Source organism: Rhineura floridana, chromosome 3 (assembly GCF_030035675.1).
Source record: "Rhineura floridana isolate rRhiFlo1 chromosome 3, rRhiFlo1.hap2, whole genome shotgun sequence".
Taxonomy (NCBI): Eukaryota; Metazoa; Chordata; class Lepidosauria; order Squamata; family Rhineuridae; genus Rhineura; species Rhineura floridana.
Genome location: NC_084482.1, coordinates 216,877,342 through 216,904,520, shown reverse-complemented (window position 1 = coordinate 216,904,520; position 27,179 = coordinate 216,877,342). Strand labels below are relative to the sequence as shown.

The 27,179-nt window shown below is 44.4% G+C and overlaps 1 protein-coding gene across 1 annotated transcript in view; it reads right to left on the bottom strand.

Moving 5' to 3' along the window:
* Window positions 1-6,836: 6,836 nt before the first annotated feature.
* Window positions 6,837-27,179, bottom strand: part of LOC133378966 (vomeronasal type-2 receptor 26-like) — a 32,422-nt gene continuing 12,079 nt past the window's right edge. Inside the window, exons 3-8 of the mRNA XM_061613578.1 lie at window positions 21,350-21,506; window positions 19,275-19,566; window positions 12,089-12,316; window positions 8,466-8,693; window positions 8,240-8,366; window positions 6,837-7,747 (exon numbers count right to left, since the gene is read on the bottom strand). Coding sequence (XP_061469562.1) covers window positions 6,837-7,747; window positions 8,240-8,366; window positions 8,466-8,693; window positions 12,089-12,316; window positions 19,275-19,566; window positions 21,350-21,506 — 1,943 coding nt within the window. The remainder of the gene's footprint in view (window positions 7,748-8,239; window positions 8,367-8,465; window positions 8,694-12,088; window positions 12,317-19,274; window positions 19,567-21,349; window positions 21,507-27,179) is intronic.

Genomic DNA, 27,179 nt, shown 5'->3' with positions numbered 1-27,179 from the left:
GCCTGGCCGCGATAATGGACTGGATGGGAGCTAACAGACTGAAGCTCAATCCAGACAAGACCGAGACGCTCTTGGTGAGTGCCTTCTCTGCCCAGATGGTGGATGTTCATCCTGTTCTTGATGGGGTTACACTCCCCTTGAAGGAACAGGTGCGTAGCTTGGGGGTTCTTTTTGATCCTTCCTTGTCACTTGAGGCCCAGGTGGCCTCGGTGGCACGGAATGCTTTCTACCATCTTCGCCTGGTAGCACAGCTACGTCCCTATCTGGACAGTGACGACCTCGCCTCAGTTGTTCATGCTCTGGTAACTTCTAGACTGGACTACTGCAATGCGCTCTACGTTGGGCTGCCCTTGAAGACTGTTCGGAAACTACAACTAGTCCAGAATGCAGCGGCCAGATTGCTGACGCGGACCAGAAGGTCCGCTCATATAACACCTGTTCTGGCCCGTCTGCATTGGCTTCCTGTTTGTTTCCGGGCTAGATTCAAAGTGCTGGTTTTGACCTATAAAGCCCTACACGGCATGGGACCGCAATACCTGGTGGACCGCCTCTCCCAATATGAACCTACCCGGACACTACGCTCAACATCTAAGGCCCTCCTCCGAGTGCCATCCCATCGAGAAGCTCGGAGGGTGGTGACTAGAACCAGGGCCTTTTCCGTGGTGGCCCCCGAACTGTGGAATAGCCTCCCCAATGAGGTGCAGCTGGCGCCGACGCTACTATCTTTTCGGCACCAGGTGAAAACCTTTTTATACTCCCAGGCATTTTAAAGTGTGTTTTAATAGCATTTTCATTATTATTTGTATTTTGGATGTTGTTTGGTTCTTTTATTGTTTGTTTGTTTTGTTTTCTTGATTTATTGTATTTATTGTATTTATACATTGCTTGTTTTTTATCTTTTTGTACACCGCCCAGAGAGCCTTCGGGCTTAGGGCGGTATATAAATAAATAAAATAAATAAATAAATAAATAAATAATTTCTCCACCCATATCTGCATTCCAAGCTAGCCATCACACAACAGCTTCCCAGCACGTATTCTTGCTGATAAGCTTCAGCAGGGCATGTAACTTCTCTAGGCCTTGTAACATTTAGTTTCTCTTCTGTGAGTTTTTCTTAAAAACGCTGGCTCTTGAGTCATCATGTCCCCCCTTTGAGACTCGAGTCCATTATTTAATGGATTCGCAGTTCTCGCTTATCTGGCCCATTCGTAAGAATGCTTCAGCTTCTTTATGATTTCTTTCCACTGGACCTTCCCGCTTGCAAACAAAACACGCTAGTATTCAAAACATTCTTTGCTAAAAACATCCATACATTCTGGTATTGTTCATAGGGAGTATAAAAGTACCCCATAACTTTCCCCAAACCAGTCCCAAAAAGACAACATACTGAAACCTTCAGCTCATGCTTGTTTTTTAAACAGGAACTTTAAGTCCTCCACAGGCTCTACTGTCCACCGCTGTCCTTTTTGGGACGGCTTCCAGTGCGTCACTCTCAGGGGGTCCTTCTCGTTCGGGTGGAGCTGCCTTCACTCGGGTGTAGTGGATCCACGGCTTGACACCTTGTACATTCACCGGTGCATAAGTGGCGAGTAAAACCATCACTGGTCCCCTCCACTTTGGCTTTAATGGCTCGTCTTTCCACGTCCTGATATACACCTGGTCTCCTGGCTGAAAAGAATGGACTGGCACCTCCAATGGCAACGGCAAACGGTCTTGAACGCATCTGTGGAGAGAAGATAACACAGCAGACAGAGAAGACAAATACTGCTGTACCCACAACCCCCCTGTTACATGCATTTGGGTACCCTGCATCACTATTGGATTTCTTGGATATGGTTTGCCATATAACAGCTCAAATGGGCTAACTGCTAACCTGGCCCTTGGTGACACCCTAACTCTCAACAATGCTAAAGGCAATGCATCTGGCCACTTCAAATTCCCTTCCTGACAAATCTTTGCCAATTGTCTTTTCAAAGTTTGGTTCATTTTTTCCACTTGCCCGCTGGATTGGGGTCTCCATGACGTGTGTAAATCCCATCTCAGCCCCAAAGCTTTGACTAGAGAGGTTGTAACTCCTGCTACAAAATGAGGTCCTCGGTCTGAGGTGAGTCCTTCTGGCACTCCAAATCTGGGAATTATTTCCTTCATCATCCATTTGACTACTTCTCTGGCTTGGTTAGTTCTACAAGGAAAAGCTTCTGGCCATCCTGTCAAGGTGTCCACGAATACCAATAGGTACTTGTACCGTTGAAATCTTGGTAATTCTGAAAAATCTACTTGCCAATATTCTCCAGCTGATGTTCCATGTCATCCTGTCCCCAGTGAAGGCTTAGGCTGTATCTTTGGATTGTTCTGACAGCATATCAGACACCTACGAGAAGCTTGCTCTGCCAAAGTTCACATTTTAGGTCCTACCAAGATCCTCTGTAAATTCTGAGTCATTGCATCAGCTCCCATGTGAGCGTCATTATGGTACTGATTAATCAAATGGACTAGAATTGTCTTTGGTACTAATATCTGTCCAGTAGGGACCCTCCACCATCCATCAACTTTCTCTTTAGCTCCTAATCTAGATGCCAATGTTTCTTCCTTCTCGGTATATTTTGGAGTTTCTGATGGTAACTTCACTTGTGGGACAAGAGCCATCTGCTTTCCGATTTCCTTTCACCACATCCTGATCTCCCTTCTGGTGGGCACGACAATGCATTACTGCCACTTCTGTAGGGTTGTTTACTGCTTCCAGAAGCTTAAAAACCTCCATTCCATGCTTTATTGGACTACCTGCAGAGGTTAACAAACCCCTCTCTTTCCATATAGCTCCATGGGGCTGCAACACTCCAAAAACAAATTTTGAGTCTGTATAAATATTAACCCTTTGTCCTTTTGCAAGCTCCAAGGCTCTAGTGAGGGCAATCAGCTCTGCCTTCTGAGCTGATGTATTGCTCAGCAAGGCTTTAGCCTCCAGCGCGGTCTATAAAGCAACCACTGCATAACCAGCCTTTCGCACTCCGTTCTCAATAAAACTGCTTCCATCTGTGTACAGTTCCAAGTCTGCATTTGCTAGAGGTTGATCCTTCAGGTCTGCTCTGCTCGAATAAACGCTTTCAATTGTAGCAAGGCAATCATGAACAAGTCCTTCCTCCTGTTCTATAGGCATCAGAGTAGCAGGGTTAAACACATTTGTTGTAACCAACTTCACATCCCCTTGGTTGAGAAGCAGGGCCTGATACTTTGTCAATCGACTGGCTGGAAGCCATGACCCTCCCTTAGCATCCATCACCGTCAGAACTGAATGCGGGGTATAAACAGTCAGATTGTCCCAAAGTCAGCTTCTTTGCCTCTTCCACCAGCAGAGCTGTTGCTGCTACTGCTCTTAGACATGCTGGCCATCCCTTGCTGGTCTAATCCAACTGCTTGGAAAAATATGCCACTGGACGTCGCTGTGTACCCAATGGCTGAGTCAGTACTCCACTTGCTACTCCTTGTCTCTCATGTATGAACAGATCAAACTGTTTTTCCAAATCCGGCAGTGGCAACTCCAGGTAAGGCTGGGAATATCCCCTGCCTGAAATCCTGGAGAGCTGCTGCCAGTCAGTGCAGACAATAACAAAATGGACCAATGGTTAGACTCAATGTGAGTCAACTTTCTCTCAAGGCCAGAGTTGGGAGCAAGAGCTTAACTTTCTCTCCCTCCCTCTCTTTCTCTCTGTCTCACTTTCGGACGGTCCTTTGTCCTCTTACCCCTCCCTGTTCTACCAAAGCTACTGCCAGCAAAGACGCCTTTGTTCTCATCTTCTCTTTTTGATCTTTTTTTCTTTCTTTTTTGCCTGGTCTCTGTTTGTGTATACTTTGTAAGCAATCTCAATCAACTAACTGATTGACATAGCCCCAGCCCCGTCCACCTTTTGCAACTTTCGTCTAATGTTTGCTGATGACACTAAATTGTTCAGGGTCGTTAAAACAAAAAGGGATTGCGAAGAGCTCCAAAAAGACCTCTCCAAACTGAGTGAATGGGCAGAAAAATGGCAAATGCAATTCAATATAAACAAGTGTAAAATTATGCATATTGGAGCAAAAAATCTGAATTTCACATATACGCTCATGGGGTCTGAACTGGCGGTGACCGACCAGGAGAGAGACCTCGGGGTTGTAGTGGACAGCACGATGAAAATGTCGACCCAGTGTGCGGCAGCTGTGAAAAAGGCAAATTCCATGCTAGCAATAATTAGGAAAGGTATTGAAAATAAAACAGCTGATATCATAATGCTGTTGTATAAATCTATGGTGCGGCCGCATTTGGAATACTGTATACAGTTCTGGTCGCCTCATCTCCAAAAGGATATTATAGAGTTGGAAAAGGTTCAGAAGAGGGCAACCAGAATGATCAAGGGGATGGAGCGACTCCCTTACGAAGAAAGGTTGCAGCATTTGGGGCTTATTAGTTTAGAGAAAAGGCGGGTCAGAGGAGACATGATAGAAGTGTATAAAATTATGCATGGCATTGAGAAAGTGGACAGAGAAAAGTTCTTCTCCCTCTCTCATAATACTAGAACTCGTGGACATTCAAAGAAGCTGAATGTTGGAAGATTCAGGACAGACAAAAGGAAGTACTTCTTTACTCAGCGCATAGTTAAACTATGGAATTTGCTCCCACAAGATGCAGTAATGGCCACCAGCTTGGATGGCTTTAAAAGAAGATTAGACAAATTCATGGAGGACAGGCCTATCAATGGCTACTAGCCGTGATGGCTGTGCTCTGCCACCCTAGTCAGAGGCAGCATGCTTCTGAAAACCAGTTGCCGGAAGCCTCAGGAGGGGAGAGTGTTCTTGCACTCGGGTTCTGCTTGCAGGCTTCCCCCAGGCACCTGGTTGGCCACTGTGAGAACAGGATGCTGGACTAGATGGGCCACTGGCCTGATCCAGCAGGCTCTTCTTATGTTCTTATGTTCTTATGACTTTGAGGGCAATGACCTGTTTACATATTTATTGAATTTGATCAACCTATCGTCACCCCAAACGGTTCAAAAGCACCTCTGATCAGTTCCATGATCAACAGTTGAAGGGCATAGATAATCAGGGTATCTAGAAATTTTCACCTCTTTGTCATGGCAGAAACATGCCTGCACTGTGTCTATGTGAGGGTAGCTGAAGTCACCTATTACTACAGCATTCCTCTTTTGGATGCCTCCTTGATCTCATTCTCCATCTCAAGAACTCCTTGAGCATTTTGGTCAGGGAAGGATGGCCTGTCTCCAGTACTATTGGAGCCCAGTATCACCAACTCACATCGGTTCTGTGATGGAGCCTCCCTATGGAGGAATTCTAGTTCGTTGGACTGTATGTCCTCATCATATGACATTTTAAAGACAAAAGAGGAAATGTGTTTGAGAAGTGCGTGAGCAGAAAAAAAGATTGCATTTTGCATGAAAGCACAAGAACGGGGATAAAAAACAAACTAATGGAACTTGCTACATAGCAATGTAAGAGTTTTAATGCAGCTATGCAAAGATCCTCTGTGGCGCAGAGTGGTAAGTGCGGTAACGCAGCTGAAGCTCTGCTCATGGCCGAAGTTCAATTCCAATGGTAGGAGGAAGTCGAATCTCCTGTAAGAGAAGTCGAGGTCCACTCAGCCTTCCATCCATCCGTGGTCAGTAAAATGAGTACCCGGCATATGCTGGGGGGTAAAGAAAGGCCGGGGAAGGAACTGGCAATCCCACCCCATATATATGGTCTGCCTAATAAACATCGCAAGACGTCACCCTGAGAGTCGGAAACGACTCGCACTATAAGTGCGGGGATACTTTTACCTTCATGCAAAGAAAGAGAAAATGGGGTGAGGGTAAAACCATTTGTGACATGTGGTCACAAATCCAAAGAACGTGAAACAGATCTGAGAATGAGCAAAGCACACTTTTTCAGAAACCAGCTTTAGCATGCTCATCATGGGTTGAAGACCAGTTCTGCTGCACAAATGCATGATCTCCACCCCCTTCTCTGAGAACTATGTGTGGAATATTTTATTTATTTATTTATCATTTGATTTATATCCCGCCCTTCCTCCCAGCAGGAGCCCAGGGCACCAAACAAAAGGACGAAAAACACTTTAAACATCATAAAAACAGACTTTAAAATACATTAAAACAAAACATCTTTAAAAACATTATTTAAAACGCTTTCAAGACTTTTTTTTAAAAAAAGGTTAAAAACATTGGTTTACATGTTTTTTAAAAAACATATTGAAAAGCAACACAGAAGCAGACTGGGATAAGGTCTCAACTTAAAAGGCTTGTGGAAAGAGGAAGGTCTTCAATAGGCTCCCAAAAGATAACAGAGATGGCATCTGTCTAATATTTAAGGGGAGGGAATTGCACAGGGTAGGTGCCATCACACTAAAGGTCCGTTTCCTATGTTGTACAGAATGGACTTCCTGATAAGATGGTATCTGCAGGAGGCCCTCACCTGCAGAGCACAGTGATCGACTGGGTATATAAGGGGTAAGACAATCTTTCAGGTATCCTGGTCCCAAGCTGTATAAAGCTTTGTATAGCAAAACTAGAACCTTGAACTTGGCCTGGGAGCAAATATGAGTTATAAACACTGGGAATCTCGCTGTGATAAAATGATGCATATAAATCTTGAACACCGAAGGACCTGTAATCATTCCAGGGTCACTAGACATTCCATCATTCATGACTACTTTCTTTCATAACTGAGTGCAAAAAGAGATCGGGTACATTTGCAGCATCTAAGGAGCTACATTCCAAAGAAAAGCACAAAGGTTTCATTACAGCTCTGCTGCACATTAGTAGTCAAAATATAAGATTATAGTTTAAGAATCAGATACCACCTTTCGTTTTTGTTGTTAAATGCTCCTTCATATTCAGGTCAGGTCTGAGTACAATAATATAGCATTTGGGGAGGAAGATGCAGCCCAGAAGGCCAGCGCTGGAGGCCAAGATAGAGAAGACCTGCACGGCTACCATGTATTTCCCCTTTGTGCTCAGGTAGGTGGGCACAAAGGAGATCCAAACACTGCAGAAGACCAGCATGCTGAAGGTGATCAGCTTGGCTTCATTGAAGGCCCCAGGCAGTTTCCTGGCTAGGAAAGCCACTGTGAAGCAAATAGCAGCCAGGAAGCCCATGTAGCCAAGGGCACCATAAAACATGGCAACCGACCCTTCATTGCATTGCAGGATGATGTGTCCAGGCTGGGAGTGCATGTCAGAGTCTGGGAATGGTGGAGAGACACCCAGCCAGATGGTGCAGATGACAACTTGGACACTGGAACAGGAAATGACAATGGAGTTGGACAAACCCTTCCCCAGCCATTTTCTCATTCTGTTCCCTGGTTTTGTGGCCAGGAAGGCCAGCACCACAGTGATGGTTTTGGCCAAGACAGAAGACACAGCGACTGAAAAGATGATGCTGAAGGCCATTTGTTGGAGAAGGCAGGTCACTTTCCTGGGCCGGCCGATGAACAGAAAGGGAGACAAAAAGCAAAGCAAGAGAGAGACAAGGAGGATGAATGATAGGTCCCGGTTGTTGGCTTTGACGATTGGAGTTTCTAGGTATTTAATGAAGATTCCTAACACAAAACCTGTTATTAAACACGAGAAGAGGGCAAAGGCAGCCACGATGATCCCCAAAGATTCTTCATGGGAGAAGTAGGTGACATTCTTGGAGATACATTGATCTCGGTCTTTGTTGGGATGTTGATCCTCTGGACATATGGTGCAATGCTCTGCATCTGAGAAGGAAAATGACTTCAGTATCATTCACAACACCCTTTCATGCATACTTGTTTATGTCGTAATCAGAGCTTGGAAATGTTACCTTTTTGAACTATAACTCCCATCAGCCCCAGCCAGTGACCACTGGATTGGGATGATGGGAGTTGGAGTTCAAAAAAGTAACTTTTCCAAGCTCTGGTCCTGATATGAGGATGAGTGAGCAGGACAAGGCAGTTTCTGATGGCACTGGAATGACATCACTGCTGTTTGCTGAACCTCCCAGGGGAGCCTAGTCACCAACAACCTCATTTTAGGTAGAAGGGCAATGGCAGAGAGCCTTCACTTATGAATGTTGCAGGAAGCCTCAAATATTTGTCCCATCCCCCTGCGGGCAGTTGCAGACTTTCCATAGCAGCATTGGGCTGACCACTGTGGGAACAAATACCAGACTAGGTAGACCTTTGCCCATATCCAGCAGCCAGGCTGTTCTTTCCTCTGGAGTCACCCACCTTCCTGAGTGGAGATGGTCCCTTCTGCACACGGAGCACAAGCATAGCAGCAAACCGGCTGGCCTTCCTGAATCTCCTTGGCATATCCAGGGCGACAGCTTTCAGTGCACCTTGAACGAGGCACAGTCTGAAAACAAAGATAAGGGGCATCAACAGCAATGCATTACAAGCATTTGCATCCAGGGAATTCATGCCTAGAGTCTTAGGCAACATCCTATATTCCTACCTTGTTAAACTTCCTGGGCCACACAATGGCTTCTGGGCTAATGGTGAACTTGATGTCGGAGGATGTCCGTCCCTCAATGCTCCCAACTTTCACAATGCCATGAGATTTATTGGGAAATAGGACCCAGTTCATGATATCAAAGTTGCCTATCAGCTCTCCTTTCTCTTCAAAATCCAATCCCCCCATGGAAGAATTTGAAGCACGAATTTGTCTTAAGAAAGTGTGAAACTAGAGTGACAGAGAGAAAGCCAGCATTTAGAAAACTTGATGATAGGGTTGCATAAAAATCCTGTCCTTTTGCACTCCACAGAGCACCACCACCACTCACACTGAGGGCACAATATAAACAAGGTGTGGGGCAACTCCGGCCCAGTGGCAAAAGGAGCATGCAACTCAAATGTGGAGATTTGAGACTTTGACACCAGGAAAAATTAACAAAGGGCAGGGATTGGTTACCTCTGGCCTCCAGGCCAACTATGGCCCTTCAAGGAGTCCCATATGGCCCTGAGGCCATTTTCACCCTTGTGACATCAGCAGTTGGGCAAGTGAAGAGGGTTTAGCAACTTGTACGCATATGCTACTTTGAAGAGGCTTTTCAAAGCGTTTAAGAGAGCTCCTGCACTCCTGTTTGCTCAAATGTGAGAGCGGTGTGTGTGTGTCTTAAAGCCTTTCCAATGTCTCCCTGCATGTTCCTTTTAATTCTCCACGATAGAAGACTTCAAGGGGGAGGGGGGAGAGATTTGGAAGAGGTTTTTCCAAGTTTGCCCCTCTTCAAGTCTGTCATCATGAAGACTTAAGAGGTGCTCAAGGGACTAGAAATCTTTTGACGCACACACACACACACCTCTGAGTCCAAATGGAAATGTGGAGGGACACTGAGAGCAGTGAAACTGACCTCCTTGGGAATTTATTCTGTCTAGTCTACGCAGAGTGCTGGCACGGAGGTACATTAGACTTTAATGGGAGGGAATTTGCATTTCTCTTCTAAGGCAAATGTTAGGTTGCAGCATCCTTCTGGTACAGAGACCCATACCCGCCCTGGCATGTGGACTTGGTTTCACATTCAGATGTGAATGTGATCTCTTTGACATGTAATCTTTCCCACGCTTGCAATGGATGGATGGATGGATGGATGGATGGATGGATGGATGGATGGATGGATGGATGGATGGATGGATGGATGGATGGATGGATGGATGGATGGATGGATGGGTGCATGGATGGATGGATGGGTGCATGGGTGCATGGGTGCATGGGTGCATGGGTGGGTGGGTGGGTCGATGGATGGATGGATGGATGGATGGATGGATGGATGGATGGATGGATGGATGGATGGATGGATGGATTAGAAAGTTAAGCTGCCACCTTGGGCCAAGTTGGAGAATAATTTCAACATGTGTATGTTATGTACCTTCAAGCTGATCATGACTTATGGCAACCCTATGAACCAGTAACCTTCAATTTCTTCAAACCACCCTGTTCAGATCTTGTAAGTTCAGGTCTGTGGCTTCCTTTATGGAATCAATCCATCTCTTGTTTGGTCTTCCTCTTTTTCTACTCCCTTCTGCTTTTCCCAGCATTATTGTCTTTTCTAGTAAATGGTGTCTTCTCATTATGAAAACCTATATATTGATCGTGTATTAATATGGGACTTTCCAAACCATGCACAGGAATAGCAGGCAGATTGGAACAAACATACTGTAAACCGCCCAGAGAGCTTCGGCTATGGGGCGGTATACAAGTATAATAAATAAATAAATAAACATCACTAGCAGTTCAATCTACATAAGATTAAACCACTTTTTTAAAAAAGCAAAATCCAGTGTCAAAATAAGTTTGGCCCCTTGGACAGCTCCCAGAGCAGATTCCACTGCCCCACTGACATGCAGCCACCAGCCATCACAGTACCACAGAGGACCCTCATAGTGTCTGCAGCTGCAGGTGAGCTAGAAGGATGAAAGTGACAGAAAGAGCCACTGAGATCTCCCCTGCCTAAAAGAACACATGTGAGCATGCAGCCTACCTCTCTTCGGGGGAGGGGTAGAAAAGAACCTTTGGAATTGGAACCACTGGAAATCACAAATGGGGAGAGTGTCATTGCACTCAGGTTCTGCTTAGGACCTCTAGAGGCATCTGGTTGGCCACAGTGAGAAGAGACTGGACTACATGGGCTTGTGATCTAATTCAGCAGGGTCTTCTTATATTCTACTGTCTCGAGGACTGAGGCTGCAATCCAATACCCACAGAAACTGCAGGAGGAGAGAGGGCTGTTGTACTCCGATCCTGCTTGCGGGCTTCCCATCGCGGCATCTTGTTGATCTGTGAGGAGAGGAGGCTGCTCTAGATCAGCCTTTGGCCAAATGCGGCAGCCAGGCTCTTCTTATGACCCAGCAGAGACAGAGTGGGTGTGAGCAGAGCTTGGAAAAGTTACTTTTTAAAACTACAACTCCTATCAGGCCCAGCCAGCATGGCCACTGGATTGGGCTGATGGGAGTTGTAGTTCAAAAAAAGTAACTTTTCTAAGCTCTGGTGATGAGGAAGTCCAACTTTAGCTAAGGCACCTGAATCTCTCTGAGAATATGGGGGAACAACCATTGGACAGCACTACATGTCCCCATGGCTGGGGGAGCCATGCTTGGTGACACCACCAAGAGCCTCACAAATTGGATTTGTATCAGGAAGAGGGAAAATTTCACCTCACTACTGGATCCAGGATAAGGGCTGAGTCTGGATCTAGGATAAGGATTTTCAAGTAGTATTGTTATTATTATTATTATTTGTTGTTGTTATGTGCCTTCAAGTCAATTACGACTTATGGCGACCCTTTGAATCAGTGACCTCCAAGAGCATCTGTCATGAACCACCCTGCTCAGATCTTGTAAGTCCAGGTCTGTGGCTTCCTTTATGGAATCAATCCATCTCTTATGATTTATAAATGGCTTCTACATTCATAGTTACTGAAGATAAAATGAGATAAAATATAATCCCATACTGGCTCTAAAAAGGATTCCAGATTGCAGTGGTGTTGCAAAAGACCAAAAAGGAAATACCTGCCATGGCTGTAACCTTTGAAGTCCCAACCCACTTTCTTCACCTGCTGTCAAAATCCGTTTTGATCTGGATGAATATGCAGCACTTAAGGCCTGAGCCACGAGGTGGACACTCTTGTAAGTGCTGTAGCTGTCTTCAGACCAGACCCTCTCAAGCTCCTCTTGGGGTAAAGTCTCTAGGTTCTCCTTCTCTGTACATCTTGTCCAACCTTCCTCAGGCATCACATCTTTTGAACATGAACATTTGAATGCTTTCCTCCAGAACTGCAGAGAAGCAAATGAGCCATACTTGTCATGTTTTCTCCTTTGGGGAGTCTTCATCACAAAGGACAAAGAACCATGGATATCCAGAAAGTCCTTAGTATCAACAAACAAGGTAGTGTGGATGCCCTGAAAAAATGTTGTGACCCAGACTTTTGCCCCAGTTTGTATCTTTCCAAGCATTCTTTGTATCGTGTGGATTGGACCAAAGTGGTATTCAGAGTCCCCATAGTAAACAAATGCATTGGCTTTTCTCCACGTGGCAGGTGGTTCACCCTGTAAAGACATTCTGTACAGAGTCTCTCGTTCTACTCTTTCTGAGAAGGCAACACAGATCCCACTGCTAATCATCAGAGATGTGAAGGCTGCCATGAACTTCTCTCCATTATCATTGTCTGGAGCAAAGAGGCCAATCCACGTCCATCCAAAATGCAGGAGCAACTTGATAATCCCCAAGTACTGGGTTCCTTCCTTCGGGACCATCCGGTAGACAAAAGGGAACTGGGTTTGATCACTAAGAGTATCAAAACCAAAACTGACCTGGTGAGCAAAGGAAGAGATTGGTTGTGGCTGTCTGTCTGCCTGCCTGTCTATGTTTCATGTTTTGGGGAAAAAAGATTTCTGTGACCTCTGTTCATGTCAGAGTGTGTCAAAGTCTGAAACCTTGTTCGGTTACTGTGTTTAGCAGGCGTGTCTAGTAGCAGCTATGTAGAGACAAGCTCTGAACGTGGGGAGATGGAGAGAAGGGACATTGTTTTGAGTAAGTATAGATGGGGCATGAATCTGGTAAAATTATTATGATTGTAGTGGGAAATTCATTCTGATTAATCTGGAGTTTCTAGTCAGTGCAGTAAGGGTAAGAAAGATGACAATCAGTTGGGAGAAATAACTGTTAGTTGGGAAAGTACTCTTGCATGAAATGATTATATCTGCCCATTCCAATCTGGGTTAGGGCCTGATTATGGGACTGAATCGGCCTTGATTGTCCTGTTTGATGACGTTTATTGAGAGAAGGACAGGGGGAGTGTGACCCTGTTATTCTTACTTGATCTCTCAATGGCTTTTGATACCATTCACCTGTCGGTGCGTGCGTATAGAGATCATACAAGGAAGAAATCCAAGTGTCGCATAGAACAGTAAATAAGCCAGGCCAGGCAAGTTTCTTGTAAGAGTCTTTACTTAGCAAAAGACATTAGACACAGTTCTCTCCACAAACGACTTTTCCCCCACACAGAGCTTCTGCAAGAGTCCCTTCTTATCTGCTTGCCAGCCAGCTGCTGACCTTGGCAAACCTGGCGCTCTGTTCTTCCAGCTTAACCCTTCTGCTTCAGGTTTTCCTTTCTCTGCTAAAAACCCTGTCTGTGAGTCTCACAGCATGCTTCACTAACCAACAGCCCCCACCTGAGACTCACAGATTACAAAACTTCATTGTTCATCATTACATTTCTACAATATTAACTTTTTCATTTCAATACATATCAGTACATGGTTTGTTTCCTTACAGTTTCTATTTACATTTTTAGTTCAGTTCTTGTTTCTTTGTTCCTTTATTCACACAAGTTTCAGAGAGTCATTTTGTTCACTTTTATTTGATAACACATTTATATTTCATTCTTCAATACAAAACTTCCACATGAGATCCATTGTTTCTTTATCTATTGGCCCTTCTTTTTCCCATTCTACAGGATATTCATCTGTCTCATCATTCTGTTGTGTGACATTAAATGTGAATCTCTGAGGTGGTTGTCCTTTCGTTTTTCTTTCTGATCTTCTAACAGTATCTATTTCCATTTCTTCCTCACTCTCAATTTTACTTGGACCTGCACCTGTGTGCACTTGTTCCTGCACTAGTACCTTGCACTTCTGTATCTTGCATTGCCATGTCTTCACTCCTCAATCTTTTTACAGTACGTTTGCCTCTGTGAATTAGATCAGTCAATGCAGTTCTTAATGGAATTTGATGCCCAAAAGGAACATCTGCTGCTTCCTGCTTGCTTGCACCTTCAAGGATAACTGTTTGACTGTCTCTCCAAGGTTTATCTATCACCTTTATGCTTCTGCTTAAAACTAATTGTTGTTTCTCAGGCAACCAAATTCTATAATATGAATTCTGAAATCCCAAAATGCGTCCTGCCTGAGCTCTTGAGCCTAATTTACCATGCCTTTTCTGTTTTGCAACATGTACCCAGCATTTTGCCCCAAAACGTTCTATGTGTTTCACCCTGGGCTTTCTTCCAGTCAACTTCTCATATGGAGACATGCCTATCACTCTGTGCACAAGACGGTTCTGAATGTATGTAGTGTACAGAATACATTCACCCCAATAGGTGTTATTCATATCTGCATCTGCTAGCATGGCTCTCATTGAATCCTGCAGTGACCGGTTCCTCCTCTCTGCAGTTCCGTTGGAGGATGGGCTGAAGGGTGCAGTGAGACTTTGTATTATTCCCTTCTTTTCCAAATATGTTTTAAATGAATTACTGGTAAATTCCCCACCTTGATCTGATTTGATATTTTTGATAACAACCCCATATTGTGTCTCTGTCCTCTGTATAAATGCCTTTAATTTCTCTTCTGCTTCACTTTTCTTTTTCAATAAGAATACATGTGTGAATCTGGAAAAATCATCCACAATCACTAAATAAAACCTTGCTCCACCTTTTGAGCACTGGAAAGGTCCAGCCAAATCCACATGTATGAGCTGATAGGGTTTAGTGGTCGTGCTTGCACAGCTCTTATTTACCGGAGTCACAGTCATTTTTGTTTTATAGCATACCTCACATTCATCTACATGCTCACAATGTGTTAATTCCAAATCTTGACTATGCTTTGGAGTATTTTTCACTTTTTCAAAATGTGCGTGTCCCAATTTTCTGTGCCATTCATGTATACAATTTTCATGTTTATTTTTATTTACTCCTATCCAGGCACACGTGGGTTTATCAAGCTTGCACTCAACCATAAACATTTGGTTCTGTAATTTCCCTTGCATACAGATTTCACCATCCTTTCTCACAAAACATCTATCCCCTTCAAATGTAATTTTGCAACCTATTTGAGCCAATTTTCTCACTGATAGAATGTTATATTTTAAACCAGAAACTAATAACACATTGTCAATATAGTTCCCAAATTACTCAACCTGAGCGTGCCTCTTGCAATTGCGTCCTGAGTCGATCCATCAGCCAGATAAATCTTCTCCTGCACTGGCTTTGAAGTGTAAAATAAACTAGAGTCTGTGATTAGGCAATTAGACGCTCCGCTGTCGAGAAGCCACTTAGAGTTAATTAGTTTATTGTCCTCCTTAGTAACAAAGTTCACGCTTGTTCTCTGACGTCCAAAGTCCCTGTTATTTCTCTTCTTACTTAAACAATGTCTCTGTATATGTCCTCGGGACCCACAAAAATAACATATTTTATTCTCTTGCCTGTTTCTTTGATATTGTTGTTGATGTACAGCCACAGTCTCTTTTAACTCAGTTTTCTTATTCTCTTGTCTTCTATTCCACTCTTGTTGAAGTTTCTGTTCTACAAAGTCCAGAGATAAAGTTCCGTCTGGTAAAGTCTCCAAACTAGAGACCAGTACATCCCATTTTTGATCAAATGCAGATAACAGTATATAGACCATCACTATGATGCACTCCTCTATCTTGCAGCTCAGCATTTAATCTACGAAATTCAGCCAGATGCTCTGTCATAGTCACTTCATCTGTAAAACGCATCTGATAAAGTTTCCGTGCTAAGCACAGCCTGCTCCCTGCAGTTTGCTGCACATGAGCGGCTCTTACCTTCTCCCACATCTGATTAACTGTCGGCTCATTACTCACCAGCAACAGTTGTGAATCAGACAGCCCCAGAGTAATAAAAGCCTTCGCTTTCTCATCTTTCTTCAACCACGCTGCTGAAGGAGCTGCCGGAGGGGGGTTTTCTACAACTTCATTCAAATCTTCTTTAATCAGAACTGCTCTCATTCTCCATTTCCAGCTGGAGTAGTTTACCGCATTCAGTCTCTCCATCGGCATCCCGGATGACAGGTTTACAGCCATGTTGTCCACTCTTACTTGCCTCTTTCTTGCACTTTCTTTTCTCTCTGCAACAACGTCACGTCAACGACTCTCGAACCCTTTACCTTGTATGATAAGCTGGGCCCATAACCCCTGTCGGTGCGTGCGTATAGAGATCATACAAGGAAGAAATCCAAGTGTCGCATAGAACAGTAAATAAGCCAGGCCAGGCAAGTTTCTTGTAAGAGTCTTTACTTAGCAAAAGACATTAGACACAGTTCTCTCCACAAATGACTTTTCCCCCACACAGAGCTTCTGCAAGAGTCCCTTCTTATCTGCTTGCCAGCCAGCTGCTGACCTTGGCAAACCTGGTGCTCTGTTCTTCCAGCTTAACCCTTCTGCTTCAGGTTTTCCTTTCTCTGCTAAAAACCCTGTCTGTGAGTCTCACAGCATGCTTCACTAACCAACATCACCATGGTATCTCTCTGGGCCAACTTGGTGAGATGGGTATTGGAGGCACTGTTTTACTGTGGTTCCAATCCTATCTTCAGGGTCATTTTCAGAGAATAGCATCGGGTGACTGTCTTTCAGCCTCCTGGCAGTTGTGCTGTGTGGTGCTGCAGGGTACCATCTTGTCCCCCATGCTGTTAAACATCTATATGAAGCCCTTGGGAGCAGTCATCAGGAGATTTGGGGTGAGGTGTCAGCAATACACTGATGATACCTAACTCTATTTCTCTATAACATCTGAATCGGGAGAGGCCATGCAAGCCCTGGACCAGTGCCTGGATGGTGGTGGGCTCAATGATGGCCAATAAACTGAGTCTGAATCCTAGCAAGACATAGGGTTGGTGGTTCCCGAGTTCAGATACTTGATCAGTTGACTGCTTTGGATAGGGTTGTACTCCCTCTGAAACAGCAGGGTCATAGTCTGGGGGTGCTCCTGGACCCATCTTTGTCGCTAGAGGCCCAGGTGACCTCAGTGCCTAGGAGTGCCTTTTACCAGCTTCGGCTGGTAAGACAGCTGCAGCTGTTTCTGGACTGGGAGAGCCTGACCACAGTTGTCCATGCACTGGTAACCTCTAGGCTAGATTACTGTAATGCACTCTATGTGGAGCTGTCCTTGAGGTTGGTCTGGAAGCTGCAGCTGGTGCCAAATGCAGGGGTGCAATTGCTTCACCACTGCTGAAAGAATTGCACTGGCTGCCCATTAGCTATTGGGTCAGGTTCAAGGTTTTGGATTTGGTGTACAAAGCTCTATGCAGCTTGGGACCAGAATATCTGAATACCTGAAAGATCATCTTACCTCTTATATACCCAGTCAATATCATCTTACCCCTTAGATACCCAGTCAATCATTGCTCTCTGCAGGTGAGGACTCCTGCAGATACCATCTTATCAGGATGTCCACTCTGCACAGCATAGGAAGCGGACCTTCAGTGTAGTGGCTCCTACCCTTTGGAATTCCCTCCGCTTAAATATTAGACAGGCACCATCTCTTTTGTCTTTTCGGCACCTAGTGAAGCAAGTCTGTCCTTTTTCAACAAGCCTTTTAAGTAGAGACATTATCCCAGTCTGTGTCTATGATGGAATTGCTTTTAAGATGTTTTTAAAGCTTTTATTAAAATATGTTTTTAAAGCTTTTTTTAAAAGATGCTTTTAAAGCTGTTTTGATTTATTTATATATTTATTTTAATATATTTTAAGATGTTTTAGTGTTTTTAGTGTTTTTGTTTGCCACCCTGGGTTCCTACTGGGAGGAAGGGTTGGATATAATACTAATACAAATACTAATAATCAGCAAGAAAAAGAAGAAGTTGATGAGAGAGATGTGGGGCAAAGGCCAGAGTAAACTCGGGGTGGAGTGGACACCCAAGACCTGAATATTAAGCCATTCATTCCCAGTGTCTTAATTTGTAGGGAAGATCAGAAAAATGGAGCCACTGGTTGAGTAGTTCTGAAAGGTTGCTGTGTATAAAGGCCTTACCAGAAGGAGGTTGCACATTTTTAAAATCAACTGGACTGCCCAAAGATTCAGAGATTCAACTGGAGAAGCTTTGAGGCCTGAAACAGATTGTCTCCAGGACCTGGACTGGGTTGGGAGGTGAATTTGGCCAGGGTGGAGGTTGAGGGAATTTGGCCTAAGGAAACAGCCACTTAAGGAGAGGCTGGAGTTAGCAATAGCATCTCTTGAGTCCTTAGAAACTGTCATCAAGGCACATTTAAGACCCCAAAGCAAATATCAATATCTCCTTCTGTACAAGATAGCTAATAATAGATCCTATCTCCAGTGTTGGTGTCCCTCTCATCCCTAATCCCATTCTACGAAGCTATTAGAAGGCTGTAAAGGCATTTTAAGGGAATAGGTGGCAACAGAAAAGGGTCACATTGAGAAGCTTTGAATTATTGTGGCAGGGAGTTCCATAGTACCTGACGTATAACAAATAGAGAAGCACCAATACCTGAACTTGTGTTTATAAAAGATGAGTCTGAGGAAAAGACTGGGCCAGCCCTGCCATGAGGCAAGGTGAGATCTCTGATGGAGGGTTTGAGGGGAGCAGCATATCGAGCCCTTGCACCCCCACTGCTGATGTCTGACATTGCCAAGGGGGGTGCCACAGTTACTGCCACAGCTAGAGCTGCACCTTGAAGGAGGAGAGAGAGGTGGAAAGACAGTGGTGGTAGCCCACACACCTCCCTCATGGGCCTGGCAGACTCTCACTGGAGAGCCTGCGCAAGAGGGGAAGGGAAGGCAAAAGCTCCAGTCCCCGGAGCTCATTCCCATTATCTGTTAACTACAAAGTCTTCCTTTCCCTGCTTCTCTCTCATTCCCTATTCTCGTCTGCCCTGTTTCTGGGGTCCTAAAGACCCATTTCCTTTCCCCTCATTTCCTTCCTCCCTTTGAGTGTTGCTCATCGGGAGAACATCTGGTGGTGGTAAGGTTCCATTTACAGGGATCTGGAGAACATCTTAGATTGCTCTTAGATGGGCCAGATTGGTCCATAATGACTTGATCCACAGAATATCTCATCCTAAGGATATCACTCTACTTGTGGGCATTGTTCTTGTTGCCAAGGGAGCTTATAGTTAAAGAATTCATAAAACTTGTTGATAACAATAAATATGTTTTCAGTTCATTTACTAACTGTAATTCAGAACATGCATATATATCATCATGTGCTATGCCCTAAACTGTATGTGCGGCATACCTCTCGAGCCCTGAGACTATGACTATGCATTTCATTCACCACCACCATTCCCTAGATGCTTTAAGATTTTTTGCACAAGAGCATATATAATGAGTTCCTTTTACAAGCAATTATTTTAACTGACTTAATGTTAAAAAGATTGCCAGGATATCATTGAGTTTCCTACTTAATCTTTTGGACCTATTTCTCAAGAAGTTGTTTGATATGTTACATTCCTTGATCTATTGTCTGTTATCAGCATAATAAGATTATGTGCAGTTTGACTCCTCTCCCCTCCTATTCCTACCTGTGGGATTTTGTAAACGCCAGACATGACTGAAATCTGGTTGGAAATTTCAGAATTCGTTCCTTCAAGGACTGCCAACAGGTTATTCCATCTTCCACAACGGTAGTTTGGAATGTTGTTTTCTCCACCAGCAAAGAAGTCTAGCATGGCATCGGAGGTCATCCTTGCATTGAAATAGGTCTCATAGATGTTGTAACCGAGGGTAATGTTGGGTAGGATCCTGGGATCCTGGTTGATCTCCTGGATGGCAAACAAGAAGGACAGGATCTGCCAGTAGTGCTTCGAACTCCACCTGCAAACAAAGAAACAAACAAACAGGGGTTTCCGGCTGCCTTCCTCCATTTAATGAAAACAATGTGTCACATTTTTAAGGACCATTCCTGGGCAGCTTCAATCAGAAGAGCTGATATCCATGATATCTTTATGTTTCTATGGGGTAGGGTGGGAAGAGACCAACCTTTGTTGCAAGATAAATATCTGTGTGTCACTTCAGAACAAAAATTGGGAGATGTGGGCTCCATTTCTATTTCCAATGCTATTTTAAATTAGAGTCATTTTTAATTATGTCTACAATTTTTAATTATATTTGTCTATATTTATCATTTATGTATTATATGCATTTAACTTTGGTAGGTTTTTAATTATTATTATTTCTGGAAAGGAGAAGCACACAATCTTTAAAGAACATTGTATTGAAAGGTTTGTGGAATATTGGCAAATAGCTGCCAAGGTTGCAGCAGCTTTGGTGGTCCTGGCAGCTTGAAAAAACGTGTGGAGCCCCTGGGCTGCTCCTGAGCACTCAGCCTCTTACACTGGAAGCAGAATAATTTAGGCTGCGATTCTAACCCCACTTACCTGAGAGTGTTGGGGGTAAAACTATGGCACCTTCCAAGTGTGAAAACTGTGTTTCATGATCATGAAAATGCCTAAACATTGGATAACTTTAGAGGAAGATACTTTGGGTTGAGGCCAATTGTGGGCACTGCCTTTTGGTCATATTTCAGTGTCATTACTGAACAAAGAGAAAAATCTATTTACTTCTAGCACATTTCAAGTCTGGAAGCACTGGCAACGCATGGTTGTAGCAACACAGGGGCAAATGAGGGCATTGCCCCTCAAATGATAATTCTGCCCCCCAGTTGAAATTTTCGTTCAGTCCCCAAATTTCTAGCATTGCAGTACTTAAAACTTCAGGTGAGCTTTTAGAAATACAATTTAGGCATCCAAAGAGAGGGGAGGGCAAAGTTACCAAGGGAAAGCCAACACAGCAAATATAAGAGTTAAAGATGTGAAAGAAGTGAGTACAAATCTTGATGGATGGGGGAGGGAGCTGACAAGGCTCAGGGTTTGCAATGGAAGAAGAAAAGGCAGGAAGGACAGTATTGTGATGCATTGCAGAACATCTCCCCCTCCCATGTAGTGCTCAGCCAGCCTCTGTGTTATGATTGCATCTGGCAGATGTGCCTAACCTTTTGGGCCTAAACATTGCAGCAATCTAGTCTAATCCTGGGCAGAACATGAGGAGAAGCAGAAAGGCAAGTGAGCTGGCTCTCCAAGGCCCAGGAAGCCTAATGAGACACCAGCCCCCAGCACAGCTCCGACCACCCCCACTCCAAAGTGGCCTTGGCTGTCAGCGCAGACATAACCTGAGGAAGGAGGGGGAGCCTCCTGAGGGGATCCATGGGAGTCACGGCCTGTGAATGGGCAGAGAGTCACATTCCTCACACACCCTTATTGGCTTTGGCCAGGCTCCGTGGCCTTGAGAGCACTGAGGAAGGCCTCTGCTTCCCTCTGGAGCCCTGCATGTGGGAGGCATGTGAGGCACCTACGGGGGCATTGTGGGACTGCTGGTGGAAGGCACTCTGTCGTGGGTGACCATGGCCTGGCTGGCAGCCACAGCTGGCATGAGCCCTGCTGGCATGTTGAGGAAAAAAACCGCCTGTACCAGCTAGTGGTGAGTGATGCTCCCACACTGCTCTGCACCTGGGAAGGGGGTGCTGGGAAGGAGCGGCCCTGCAGCTGGTTTGCCTCTCCCATGGCCAAGATCAATGCTCTAGGCAAGGCGGTGTGCACACCAGAGTCCCACCACAAGCCCTGAAACGACAGCTTCTCCAACACCCGCCACCATGCCAGGGAGCTCGTGCAAGGTGGTGTGCCCATCCAGGAGGCCATGGCTCAGGCTCTCGTCCCAAAGGAAGAGATCTTTGCCCCGATACTGCCAACTGAGACAATCTGAGGAATGGGAGTGATCCCTAACAGATGGCCATGAGCAACAGTGGGCTGGTGGGTGGTTGAGGGTGGCAGGTCGCCCGAGACATTGGCACAGGCCTGACCATCCTCTCCCTCCCCCCTCCATCTTTCAGCTCCCAATGTCCAACCTGCCCTAGAGGTGCCCGCTGATGGCAGCCGAGTGCAGCGGCCTCAGCCGACCGCTCCCACCAAGCACAAGGGAGCTCCCAGCGATGCACAGATGAGCATTCCAGGTGGGAAACACTGAGTAGTGCCAGTCTGTCCCTGAGGAGCAGCCGGACCAGGCGCCCCATGCCTGAGAGCCCGAGGGGGGATCTCTGCACCAGGACGTAGCTATGGAAGTTCCATAGCCCCTCCCACTGGCAGTGCCTGCCCAACCCACAGAAGCCACGCCTAGGTGCCCATTGCCCACCTGACGATCCCCATGCTGGCACCACTTTAGGACCACCCCTCCAACTGGGCCTGCCCCCAGGCAGTGAGTTGCACGTGGCTACCATCACCTGGAGGGGCTTCCCTAAAACCGTGGGCACTCAAGACATGCTGAGGCAGGCACCTCGGCGTGTCTCTGGGATGTGGTGTTGGCTTCATAGTGATGGTTGTTCCTCCCTCTCCCATCTCCCGCAGGTTCCACATGTTCCATGGCTCCCCAGAGATGGTGATGCTGCTGTGGCAGCTGCCACAGGAACCACTGCTGCTGGCTCTCCACATCCCTCCCGTGCCAGCTTCCACTGTGGGTAAAGACTACTACTTTTTTTGCTAAAGAAGATTGTTTCTTTATTCAGCTGGTGCAGGGAAGGTGAGCTATTTAATTCTCAATTCTGCTTCGCCAATTTTACTTGTCAAGGATTATCATCCAGACACAGAGAAACCACAATGTTTAGCAGTGCATGGATACCCTTAAGCAACTTGTTGGTTACCAGCTCTTGTTTTTGAAAATGAGAGAAGACTAGGTGCAGCACTTACCAAAACTTAATATTTTGATTTTATAGATATAAAATTAGAAAGGATTGGATTTCAAATCAGTATGGATAAGGAAAGGCCCCCACCAATAAATAAGTAAAGAAGAAGGTTATGCTGCAAGGAAATGAGATGGCAGGAAAGGCTTCATGAACACCAATTCATTCCTCCGCTCCCAGCATAGGATTAGGATTAATAGAGTATTTGACACCTTTATAATTTTTGTTAAATTTTCAAAAAACCCTCACCAGATCATATTGTAGTAGGAAACCTAACAAATGCATTCTAGCTATTACCACAGAAGCCAGCTGGGTACCACTGTGTTCAATTTGACAAAGATGGTAGGGGGAAAACCGTGCCAGATGATGTTGGAATAGACCCAGCTAAGGAGATGTGCTGAGCATAAAACCACAGTTGCTGTTTTCTTAGCTAAACCAGGGACAATAGAGACTTTCCAGGAAGATGGCTTAGGTGTTTGGTCAATGCATGACATTTTGCTCAGCAAGTGTGGACTTGAAGTCTAGGCTTCCTCATATAGTCATAAATCAAGGTGATCTCATAAATGATAAATAACAAAGACAGGATGATGGGTGCCCATAAAAGCAGGCACACAGTGGGAGTCAAGAAAAATCAGAATAACCTTGGACAGAGGTCCAGTGGTGTGTAAAGGACTTGGTGCCCGCAAAAGGCAAACATTAAGCTCAAGGAACACTTTGTGGGCAGGGTGTAGCAGACCGCCAATATTCTGAGAGGGGAGAGCCAGGAATCCCAAAGGGAAAGTACAATTAAACTGGTTAGAAATGCTTTGTAAGTTGAGCATTGTTTGTAAAATCTGCTATGGAGGTAAAGGAGGACCGTTTGTAACCACAAATCAAGAAGGGAAAATGGGGGCTATGTATACGGAGTCTTTGTGGTTAAAATTAGGGAAATAGTAGGTGATAGTCAACTGAGGTCACAGAGGGCAGATGTCAGGGTAAAAAGCCATCCTTCTCTTTCAGAATTAACCTCCCCGAACGCAGGACACCAAGGGGCCAGCTATGCACTCAGATGCTGCCTCTAAATCCCTAAATCTTTCTCTAGAGGCAACACAGGGACAAAGGATACAGAGTGTTTGGCCATAAATGAGAGGCTGTCCCTGGTAACTACAGAAAATCAGAAGTGCTGGTTGGGAAGCAGAAAGTCACTTACCCTATAATCCTGGTTAAGGGGGGTTGGGAAAAGTCATATGGACTATACCGAGCCACTCTTGCATCGATGACCCCACCAATGAGATGGTCCCCTGACCTGTAATAACTCACTGGATCATTTTGGCTGAATATATCCACTGGGCATTTTGCTTTCAGCATCCCACAGTCTCCATGGGGCATGAGCAACAGAAGCAGAAGCAATATCACCATTCTGGCCATGCAAGTGTTGCCCCCCCCTTCTGACAGCAGTGACTGTACTACCAGAACTGGAATCCAGCAGCAGCTTCAGAAGGAAAGGCAGCAATAGGGAACCTCCCACTGACGTGGCCCCTGCCTGCCCCAAATCTCTCAGGACCGGCTCTCGGTGGCACGGGGTGCATTTATATCCCAGTTCTTGTGTCAGGCTGGTCACAAGAAGTTACCTCATCCTTCTTGTGATGATGTTTATGCTCTCAGTCTCAGAGTCTTTGGGGAAATCCCAGGAGTAAACCAATAAATCACAGAGATTTTCATAATTATAAGGGGAAGAAACTTCTCTGCAACCTCCTGGGCTATGCATGGCTTGACGGGCAGATGCAGAGCTGGAGGAAAACAATGTTTGCAAGAACTCACTGACGTCCATGTCCATCTGGGTCCTGCTAGGCCTGAGGAACCGCCCGCTTTGAAAAGTTCAACAATGAGCAGCCATGATGGGCCAAGGTGATTGGGTGTAAGATTACGCACACAATGGAAAGGAAAGAGAGGACAGGGAGAAATGTGTCTCCCTCTCACAAAAGACTAGAACCCAATGGCGCCACCCAATGAATCTGAATGTTTAAAAAATTAGGACAGGCAAAAGCAAGTCTCTCTTCATACAGCAATAGCGATGTGCTAGAATTCTGTCCAATTCAGATTTGATACCAAATTATTCTCAATTGCTGAGGATTGATTTTTAATGTAGAGAATTTCCGCTGATATTTTTGAAAAAGAATGTTTTAAATAAGTATATGCCTCTAAAACCTCAATTGCAAGAATGATAATTTATGGATATTTTGAAATATCGATATTAACCTCAAGATATCAATATTTCCTTATTGATATAGATATTTTTTCCAAGCGTGAAAACCACAAATTGGTAAAAGCAGTGGTTAGCCGATACAGAACAAACTCAGATTGATGCAAGCCTATTAGGTCTACAGAATGCTTGGGAACTGGCACCAGCCCATGGATCCCATCCCTTCACAGCACATGGTTAAACTATGGAATTCACTCCCACAACACGTGGTGGTAGCCATCAACTTGGATGGCTTTCCAGGAGGGTTGGACAAATTTGTGGAGGGTCATGCAACATCAACAAAGTTCAGCAAACAGTACGGCAGCCATGATGGACCAAGACAAATAAGACGGGGCATGATAACGGCTTATAAGATTATGCACAGAATGCAGAGAGTGGATAGCAGGTTTGTCCCTCTCTCTAACATGCGAAGTTGGAGCCATCCAATGAGATGGATGGTTGGAAGATTCAGGACAGAAAAAAACAATGTATTTCTTCATGCAGCACATAGTTAAATGATGGCATTTGCTCCCACCGGAAGCAGTGATGGCCACCAACCTGGATTGCTTTAGGAGAGAATTAGACCAATATATGGAGGCTACTAGCCAGAATGGATGTTGCATGCTCCTTCGTATTTAGATCAGGCCTGAGTAGAATAATGTAGCACTTGGGCATGAAGATGCAGCCCAGAAGCCCAGCACTGGACGCCAAGATGGAGAAGACTTGCACGGCTTGCATTGCTAATCCCATATCTCCAGAGTAAATACCATTGAATTCAATAGGATTTACTGTTGAGTAGACATGGTTATGAATGTGCTGAAAATCAATGGGACTTTGGAGTGAATGTAAAAAATAATTGTGTTTGTGTTCTCTTTCTGTCCCCCCCCCCCAGTCCTATTTTAAAGCAAGTAGGCAGGGCTTACTTAGGTATTACAGTTTTTATTCTGTAGGAAACTAATACGGATTTTTTAAAACTAATAATGATTTTTCTGCAATGACCAACTGGTTTGACAATAAACTATTATATGGGCTGTATGTATTTATACATCTGCAGTGTGTGTGTGTGTGTAGTCTTTCCAACACCCCTGTGAGGTAGAGTTGGAAACCAAGGCAGCTCACAACAAGAAATAAAGCCATTTAAAATCCAATAACGATAAAGCAAGATTAAACAGTTGGAAAACAACCTAAAGAGGCATGATTCTGAATTTTAGGTTGGGTGAATGAAGTTTTTTTATTTATTATTTGATTTATATCCCGCCCTTCCTCCCAGTAGGAGCCCAGGGTGGCAAACAAAAGCACTAAAAGCACTTTAAAACATCATAAAAACAGACTTTAAAATATATTAAAACATCTTTGAAAATATTTTTTAAAAGCTTTAAAAAAACGTTTTAAAAAAAGCCTTAAAAACATATTAAAAAGCAATTCCAACACAGACTCAGACTTGGATAAGGTCTCAACTTAAAAGAACAAGTTGAAAGAACAAGTTCCTTATCACTTGAGGCTGGAGTTCTCTGCACACTTCCCAGTTTGAGTAAGCCCCATCGAATACATTGGGACTTGCTTCTGAGTAAACAAACATCGGATTGCACTATAAATATGTTTACAGATTGTGTCATTCATAAACATATTTGAGAGTCATGTTTATATAAATATTTCTTCATCCTGTGTCCCAATAAGTATTTGATTTCACACTATGGTTGTAGATGTTTTTTTCCTCTACATTATAAGTGTGCCCTTCTTCCTGGGGGTGGTCATGGTTCTCCATTGTTTTCATCCTGAGGGGAGGATAGGCTGAGAGATGGTGAGTAGCACATTTCAGGTCTCTTCACCTCTCCCCTTTTTAATTTGTATTTATTTTATATTTCTCCAATATCTTCCCCTGGCTGTTTTTATGTATTTTAAATATTTTTAGATTAAATCAATAGGAAATCATAATTGTGAACCTCCCTAAAAGCAATTTACCTATCCTTAGGTTTTGGCAAAGTGATGGTGTGAAGGCATGCTGGTAGAACAAGAGACCATGTTTGAGGCATGTTACAAAGTGTTTGAGGACTTTGTCACACATTACTTTTTGAGACCTGTAGATTCATGTTGGAAAGAACACGTGCACGTATTGAATGGTGGCTTGGGTGCTGTTTTTTCCGTCTACGCTGCATGCGTAGGGAAGGTGATACATCATCTGGCAGCTAGCTTCATGATGTGAGAATGAAAAACATTTGGATCACCATTATTTGTTTATTATTTAATTACTTTTCTCACTATTGAGACCACTTCATATATTACTTTTTCATACACAGAAATTTAATCTTTGTATAGGAAAAAGTATTTTGTAAAATGTGAAGGACAGTGGCTGCCCAGTCAGTAACCACTGTACAAGATCTACTCAGCCACTGTAATTACCTTTTTGTTTTGAGTGCCCTTTTGTCTGGGTCTTGGTTCAGGTGTGTATCCAACTTTGATGTTCTTATGGAAGGAGTA